At 40.3% G+C, this 8,832-nt stretch overlaps 1 protein-coding gene across 1 annotated transcript in view; it reads right to left on the bottom strand.

The window, feature by feature from the left end:
• Position 1: 1 nt before the first annotated feature.
• Positions 2-8,832, bottom strand: part of GATAD1 (GATA zinc finger domain containing 1) — a 10,771-nt gene continuing 1,940 nt past the window's right edge. The window contains exons 3-7 of the mRNA XM_011963252.1: positions 8,177-8,362; positions 7,958-8,083; positions 6,094-6,153; positions 2,182-2,365; positions 2-197 (exon numbers count right to left, since the gene is read on the bottom strand). Of these exons, the coding sequence (XP_011818642.1) occupies positions 7-197; positions 2,182-2,365; positions 6,094-6,153; positions 7,958-8,083; positions 8,177-8,362 (747 nt within the window). The 3' untranslated portion in view covers positions 2-6. The remainder of the gene's footprint in view (positions 198-2,181; positions 2,366-6,093; positions 6,154-7,957; positions 8,084-8,176; positions 8,363-8,832) is intronic.

Here is an 8,832-nt window from a genome sequence, read left to right as displayed (position 1 = left end):
TGTGAACTACAAATGGTTGGCAACTGTTTCCTTAATTGTTATTGCAGGAGTAGGCCCAACATGAGTCCATATGTAGCCCTTCTCTGGTCTGGTGGGAACTGTGGGAAATGGTGATGACCGTGACTTGAAATACTCAGAAGGTGCATGACAAACAAATTCCAAGTATTCCATCTTCCTTGGAAGATCTTCCTCTGGCCCTGGAAGGCAGCCAAGGGAAAGGTTAAATACATTTTTGACCATATACATCATTTTCATAAGATGTTAAAATTTCTAGACACTGGGAGAGACCGCTTTGGGAGCAACCTGGCATTAGCCCTTGAAACATGCAGTACTTTGAAATTATTCTTTTTTTTTTTTGAGACGGAGTCTCGCTCTGCCGCCCAGGCTGGAGTGCAGTGGCCGGATCTCAGCTCACTGCAAGCTCCGCCTCCCGGGTTCACGCCATTCTCCTGCCTCAGCCTCCCAAGTAGCTGGGACTACAGGCGCCCGCCACGTCGTCCGGCTAGTTTTTTGTATTTTTAGTAGAGACGGGGTTTCACCATGTTAGCCAGGATGGTCTCGATCTCCTGACCTCGTGATCCGCCCGTCTCGGCCTCCCAAAGTGCTGGGATTACAGGCTTGAGCCACCGCGCCTGGCTGAAATTATTCTTAATCATTTTTTCTTCTTTAATGGCTTAAAGAATATGGAATTCTCCCAAAAACAGTGATTGAACACTTGCATCATGTTTATTTTGTACCCACACTGTTGTAAGTTTACACATATCAATACCTTCATTCCTCACAGCAACCTTCTGAGGTAGGCATTATTATTATTCCCATTTTACATATGAGGAAAGTGAGGCAAGAGAAACTAAGAAATTTGCCAAAGTCACATGGCTGGTAAATGGCAGGCTGTGAACCCAGACACTCTGGCTCCAGAACTGGTGTTCTGACCTCACGCCATGCTGCCTCGCTGTAGGACAAGGATGCATATCAGAATCTGGGGATTAGAAAGAGGAGGCAGTAGAGGAATCCCGAAGGTGATTCTGATACATCACTGCCTCTGCTGGGATCCTGACCCACAGATACGGTAAATAAAAGTTCTATGTACTTATAAGCAGAAGGCTAGAACTGTTTGGTAATGTATCAAACTTGAAATGTAGGTGAGAATAACAGTGGTATATTATTTGTCCCTGGAGTTCTCTTCAAAAAAAATATTTATGCTTGTTCTCAGGATGCAAAAGTAATGATGCATGCTCGTTGCAGAAAGATTAAAAAGTCTGAAGTAACTTGAAAAATCTGAAAACTTTTAAAATTGTATTGATCAGTAAATTCTTGTGAGTCTATGTCAAAACTGTTTTGGCAGCTTTGAAATTAACAAAAGCACAGCAGTTGCCATTTCAACTATCAGCCTTTATGCTATAAAGGCCTAGGATGACATGTGTAGCATGCAGAGGTATACATACTGAGAATTTGCAAGTATGGGATAACTGGGATAGTTCTTTTCTAAATTATTTTTGAACAGGTTTGTATAAATAAGTAACCTAAATAACCTAGTTCCTGAGCAATAAATTATTGTAGTACAGTTTAACCCTGGGTCACTCTAAAAAAATCTTATCCGTATCACTTCTTAGTAGATGCACATTGCTCTAACTCAAAATAACTGATAGCACTCAAACTCCAGCTACATAAAATGCCTCATATTTTCTATAAAGCTCTCTAATTTTTTTGTACTTAATTATACTCATGCTTTTTTTTATTACGGACTGAACTGCATCCCCCCCATCCTCCAAATTCATATGTTGAAGCCCTAATCCCCATGTGATGGTACTTGGAGATCAGACCTTTAGGGAGGCAATTAAGGTTAAATGAAACCATAAGGGTGGGGCCCTCATCTGACAGAAATGGTGTCCTTATAAGAAGAGACACCAAAGAACTCTCTCTCCATGAAAGGCCATGTGAGGACACAGCAAGAAGGTGGCTATTTACAAGCCAGGAAGAAAACCCTCCCCAGAAATCCATGTTACCAGCACCCTGATGTTGGACTTCAGCCTCCAAAACTGTGAGAAAGTGACTTTCTGGTGTTTAAGCCACTCAGTTGTGATATTTTGTCCTGACAGCCCAAGCTGACTAACACACTTTTTTACATAATATTGGAGAGTTAACTAAGTTAAAAAACCTAGTGCCATTTGTCAAACTTGCCTATGATATAGGAGGCGGGATCAAATTGGTCTCTGGGGCTAGAGAGGGTAGGAATGAGCCACGTCAGTGCTGCACTCTTCTCGCAATACTGGTCCTGGATAAAACCTCTGATTTGAGCGTAGTAGGGCTTTCCATCTTGTTCATCAATCACAGAAACAACATCACCAATTTGGTAATATACTCCCTGGGTGAAAGAGAAGATAATCCCACATTGAAAATAAAAATAGAACACCACAGCTAAGAATGAACCTTAATAGGTAAGCAAGTTTTCAAAGTGGTCAATAAAAGGTGTTCAAGATGGTCTAATGTACCAAAGTTTATATGTTTGGTGCCAATTCTAAAGTTGTTTCACTTTTGAATGAAAATTATACATACACATTTGAGGGTGCATATATGACAGTTGACATCTGGAAAAAACATTTATTCATAAACTACTTTGATTTTATATTGCTATAATACTATCCCCACTTTTTAAAAAAACATTTTATTTTTTACAGAGGTTTTAAGTTTACAGTAAAATTGAGCAGAAGTAGAGAGATTTCCCATAGACTCCCTGCCCCCACACATGCACATCCTCCCCTATTATCAATAACCCCTCTCACCACTGGAGTGGTACACTTGTTACATGGATGAACCTACACTGACACAGCATCATCAAAGACCAGAGTTCACATTAGGGTTCACTCTTGGTGCTGTGTATTCTATGGGGTTGGACAAATGAATAATGACATGTAACCACCATTATAGTATCATACAAAGACAGTATTAATCGTTTCACTGCCCTAAAAATCCTCTGTGCTCCGTACTGTCCCTACTTTGTTAGCCACAGTCATGAAGTGGTAGTAAGGTTAAACGGCTTGCTGAAAGTCATAGAGACTGCAGCTGAAGCTCCTACGTCAGCTCAGTAGTCTTTCTCTGTACTGTGTTGAAAATCAATGCCGATTTAATAAGAATGCATTCTACATGCCACCCTCCCCAACCATCCATTCAAAGAAAATAGATACCATGAATTCAAACCAAAACAAATTCAAACCAAAAATAATCTTTGGATTATAGTCTTCAGGATATGTTTACCTCAACCTATTGTACATCTCCTAGACTCACTGCTGCCTTTCTCTTCCACTCCCAGTTGAGTTTTATATCCTTCCACAACAGAACTACTAGTACTTCTGGAATTCAAGGCTTTGTGTCTCATTCATTTCTGTTCCACTTTATACCCAACTAACTAATGTGTACATGTCCTGTGTTAAATCCTCCCTATGACTCTATTATCCATCCTATGTCCTCTTTCCTGGGTCTTGAGCTGGAAATAATCTCTCCTCTAAACACCCATAATGGTTGATCCAAATCTTCATGACATCCAGCACCTCCTTAAGTGGGTGTAGTTTTCTCGGTGGGATATACTGTCCTTGACATGGGAACAGTGTAATTAATTGCTGCTTCCCTTCAAACAGGGACTTGACAGCAGGTAAACCTGCAGGAATGTGTACCTCAACTATAAAAACACTTCTGAGGAAATACTTCCAGTAACAGAACTGTAACATTGCACCTGATAGGCCAGGAGTTTTTTCCTGGTGGACCCTTTATCCAAGTGTCTGAGGGTGGCTGTTTCATCCGGGTCACTATGGATGGGTCTGGTCTATGCAGGCCACAGTCTGTTACTTGCTAGTTCCTACCCATCAACAGCTGGTCCTTCCTCCCAGTCATTAGTCCAAAGTTATTTATCATATAGTTTGCATTTATGGCTCGCTTTGTCCACATGTATAATCAATATTCCCAAATTCTAAATGAGAATACTTGCTTATCATAGGCTTATCATGCATATCACAGCATACTCAAATGTATGCTGAATGAATATGAATCCAAAACATCTGCTTTCATAGTGTGAAGGCAGAAATGCAAAGTAAAGACAATGTCTTAGTGAAAGATTCCAGTAGTAGGCAGTGCCTGGCACATAGTAGGTATTTATTAATATGTGCTGTGTTGTGTACATATATATAACTCCAAACAGGACTAAGTCACTGATCTGAGTAGTCTCCTCATTTGCTGACAGGATTCAAGGTTTCTGGTGGAGAAAAGGGATCCACAAGAGAACAGCACTAGCTTAGGCATCACCAGACCTGAGTTCATGGGGTTGTTCTGCCACCGCCATGCTCCAAGGAGGCCACTCAGCCTTTCCGGGTCTTGGGTTGTCACACTCTTGACCATTGACCCCAGTGGCTCCCACTCAGGCTCCTCTTGCATGCCTGATCTGGGCTCTAGCTCAGTGGCTGGCAGTGACCTCTTGAACTTGCCACCATGGTGCTGCCTGCCAGTGGCACTGTTGTGACAGCCCCCACAATACTGGGCATTTGCAACATTGCTTGACTACTTTGTAGGATTATTGTCCTTACCATTTAATAAACATGGGTGGCAGATGACAATACAAAAGTACAGTCAGTCACAATAACAGGTCCCACACGCCTTTCCATGGAGACACACAAGGAAATCATTAGCACACTAAACCAGTAGCTCAACAAGTTGCTTCTGGCCTTAATCTGTAAACTGTGAAGGTAATGCACAAATATGAAGATATGATAACTCCTACTATTCATTGAGTGCTTCCTCTGCTAAGTGCTTAACACATATGATTTCACTTGACCCACTGAGGTAGAAACTATTTACAATTCCTATTTTAGAGATGAGACATCAGAGAGGTTGGTCCTCATCACATAGCTAGTCACTTGCTAAAGTTATAGAGCCAGGAACTATGCTCTAGGCTTAAGCTCTGGTATGAGACTGCCTCACTCCATGACTTGTTGGCTATGTGATCTTGGACAAGTTAATTAACCTCGCTGTGCCTCAATCTTCTCATCCAGAAAATGGGGATAGTAGTATCCACCTCATAGGGTGAACTGAATGAAATAAAGCATGCAAAATGCTCAGTCACTGATACATAGCAACTGTTTGCTAAACTTTAGATATTTTATTAACAATGTATTAAATGTTGGAAAAACAAGAGACATGTTTGCCTGTATACAGACTTCTTTTGTTGTTGGTTTTCCCCAGTTCTGTTGAGGAATGCCAGTGTAACCCTGTGGGGAAGAACAGACTTCGACTATATAGATTGCGGGCTTTAAAAAAAGTATACTTAAGGTCATAATCATTTGAGTTTCTCAGTCCACCTGGGTCAAGTATAAAGCACTAACTCACACCACTGTCCCCTAAATGACAGTTCAGATTCCAAAGCACCAAATAGCCTTCAATGGTTGCTGCCTGTGCCGTGCCAGGCCTGCCGAGCCTTGAGGGGGTCTATGTTCTAATTCCTTTCCTAAGACTTCTGGTTTAAACACAACAATCTGTCACTTCTCTCACTGAGGTATCAGATGTCCATGGACTTTGGCCGTAGGAAACCTGACCTCCTCATTCTTTTATCAAAACATCTTGGAATTCCACTCACCATGGATTTCTAGTAGGTGTTAATCCTCACTACTGCCCTTACTCAGCTCAACTCCACTTAAAGGCATTTTAGAACCTCTGGGCCTACTCTACCCATCTGACACCACAGTCTACAACCTGTACTAGTCCAAATCCTGCCTCTGTCCTTCTCGTTCTTCAATGCCATCACACTAATGGCTCACTCTTCCATGGCTCCACACTACATAATCAGCATTCTAAGAACAATTCCTATAATCTACACTAAAAAACAACACTTACGATCCTCACATCATATGTCAGTAGGCACCTTCTCCTCCCACTTCAGCTCTAGATGAGATGTTTGAATAACAGTCACTCATGGGGGAAAATAGTTAAGAAGGGAACAAAAAGTATAATCACACCTTAAACAAATAAAGAGGAGAACTAATCCAACATTTTAGTGGCACATTACCCACTAGGCCCAACTCTTCCTTCAGTAACTCTACAAAAGCTTACCTTGTAGAAGATTGATTCTGCAGTGATTATAGTGGAAACCGACTCAGGAGCTTTGATGGGCTATGAAAATACAAAACATGTTAGCACATTCATAGTATGTATGTGTGTACAGGTATTTTCCCAGCCCTATGAGAGTTCTATAATTTGAGAAATACTAAACTGTACTGTTTGGTGACAAGAACTGCAATAAAAAGATAAACGATTATCTGAATGTTGTGGCAAAGCAGTCTATTTCCACTGCAGTTTCTGCTACTATTAGCTTAAAAATTGCTGAGACAAAGAACAAGCTTCGATTATGCTGCTGAGATCTAATGCAAAGTCCTCTCAGAGCTTCACTACACATAAACATTCCAGTTATAAAAATGTACCTGCTCTAATAGCCTGAGCATGACAGAATGCAAGTAATAAAAAATGCACAGATGAATACAAAGTGAAAAAGTGTCTCCTTGAAGACATTTTCCAATTCAACTATTTAGCCATAATACTCAATGTCGGTTTTCTAGCAAGCTGGAACTAAGGCTTTAGAAACTTTGAGTTCTTAGTAATTTGCTACCATCCAACCATTTTTGAAATCCCTACTAAAGCTTCAATACATACTTTTATGCCACAACATAGAAAGTAGGCCTCCCCAGACGTGTCTTGCTTAGTAACATTGAAGGGTTGCAGACAAACGATAATGAATTAACTGCTGAGAACATGGTATACTACACTTAAAAGGAAAAAAATGTGCATATGTGATACAAATAAGATATTTTGCATAATCAACAAATGCCTCGCTTAACTAAATTATAAAAATCTCAAATAAATTAGAAGCAACTACTCTGAATAAGAAAATACTTTGAGGAAGGGAACATCACACACTGGGGTCCATCGGAGATGGGGGGCAAGGGGAGGGAGAGCATTAGGACAAATATCTAATGCACGTGGGCCTTAAAACCTAGATGATGGGTTGACAAACCACCATGGCACATGTATACCTATGTAACAAACCTGCACGTCCTGCACATGTATCCGAGAATTTAAAGTAAAATTTTAAAAAATTAATTAAATTAAATTACATTAAAAAAAGAAAATAGTCTGCCATCTGCATAAGTCTACTGCAGGGTCCCTTTGTGTTTTAGAAATAAATATGCCCAACTTCAAAAATGTCTTTACGGGTAAGTGAAACATTCCTGTTCTGAAAGAAAAGAATACCATACTGAGACTTAAAAAAATAGTCCATAATGCACTGTCCATTGTGTTTGAACATTATCCCTTGTTTATAAAAACTGATAATTTAATTGCAATAAAAATATGCTTTCAACTATTTCCAGCACAGGTCTTTCAACAATGTCTTTTCTTAGAGCAGAAGAGATAAGGCTTAGCAGAATTTTTGACTCATATTCATCAAATACATCATCATCATAAGTCAGTAAGATACATTTTCTGGGGCTTTAATAACAAATAAATATGCAAATGATGAGTTCTAGTGTTAATATTTACTTAGATTTTTAAAGAATGAAAAAAAAAGTTTTCTTAGTGTACCTGGCCATATCAAGAACCATAATCTCTCCTCTTCCTTTCCATAGAGAACCCCAAAAAATGGGCTCAAAGCTGATGTTTCTTTTAAACCCATATTTTATATTTTCCAGGGGAAAAAAATAAAAGCTAAAAAAAAAAAAAAAGGAAAGAGTATTATTAACTTTAAAAATAGTGAGCCTCCTGCAACAGAGCTCATTCCCTTTTGGGGAGTCTGGACCACTGCCCAGAATACTAAGGAAGGGCTACCAAGGGCAGAGTCCAAGTTCAATGGTGAGAAATGAAGGCAGTGGCAGGATACACACAACATCATTACAGTAAAAGGCACTGTCCACAAATATCTTACATTTTTCAATTTAAATATATGTCTTCTCCCTTTTCCTTTGGTGGAAACTTTCTTCTCAGCAGCCGGAGCAGATTTGTATTTAGTGTTTCTGAGCCGAGCAGACCTCCTGTGAATTTCCTGCTTACTCTGTTACACAAACAAATTAAAGAACAGAGAAAGAAGTAAAAAGTGTATAAAGGTTGCAATACAATCATCTTACAAGGATCCCTGAGTATGTACTTTATAGGAGCATTTAACAATTAAGAGTGCGCCTTTGCTTTTCAACAGAGGTAATTTCAGCAATTGGGCTAAGTAAAACCGGAAGTTCAGCACAGGACTCTCGGAGCTCGCTGGACAGGCGTCTCCAGAGCCTCCAAAAGGTGTGAGCTCCTTGTAATAAGGCAGGAAGTGGAAGTAGGAGTTAGTCTAGGCCAAGACAAACACTATTCATTTGTTGTGTCTACCATAGAGAAAAACACTTAACAACTTTACTCCCTAAGGCCAGATAACGTATTAGGTTACGGCGCCTCCTACAAATGAATACTTAAGCTGCCATTTACAATAATGACATAATAATCTTACTTCATAACCTGATATGACAAAACCTTTAACAAGGAATGAGGTCCAGCACCTGCATTTGTGGCAGGACCCTGTTTACGACTGTGTAGACGTGTGTATATTGAGATTTTCTTAAGGGCTTTACATCTTGGTTCTTATTGCTTTGAATTTCTTATAATAACAGGTGCTTTGGAATGGGTCAAACCAAAGATCTCAGAAGGAGGTAGGGAGGGGCGTTCCAGCCGGCAGGACTACTGCGATCTGGGAAGCCCGGGACCCTACCGCTCCCAACCCGCCCGGCCCCTGCCGCCTAGCGCCTGGTCGGCCTCCGCCGGGGG

Source organism: Colobus angolensis, unplaced genomic scaffold, assembly GCF_000951035.1.
Source record: "Colobus angolensis palliatus isolate OR3802 unplaced genomic scaffold, Cang.pa_1.0 Scaffold605, whole genome shotgun sequence".
Taxonomy (NCBI): domain Eukaryota; kingdom Metazoa; phylum Chordata; class Mammalia; order Primates; family Cercopithecidae; genus Colobus; species Colobus angolensis.
Note: the sequence above shows the minus strand (reverse complement) of the source record. Positions and strands in the feature narration are given on the sequence as shown.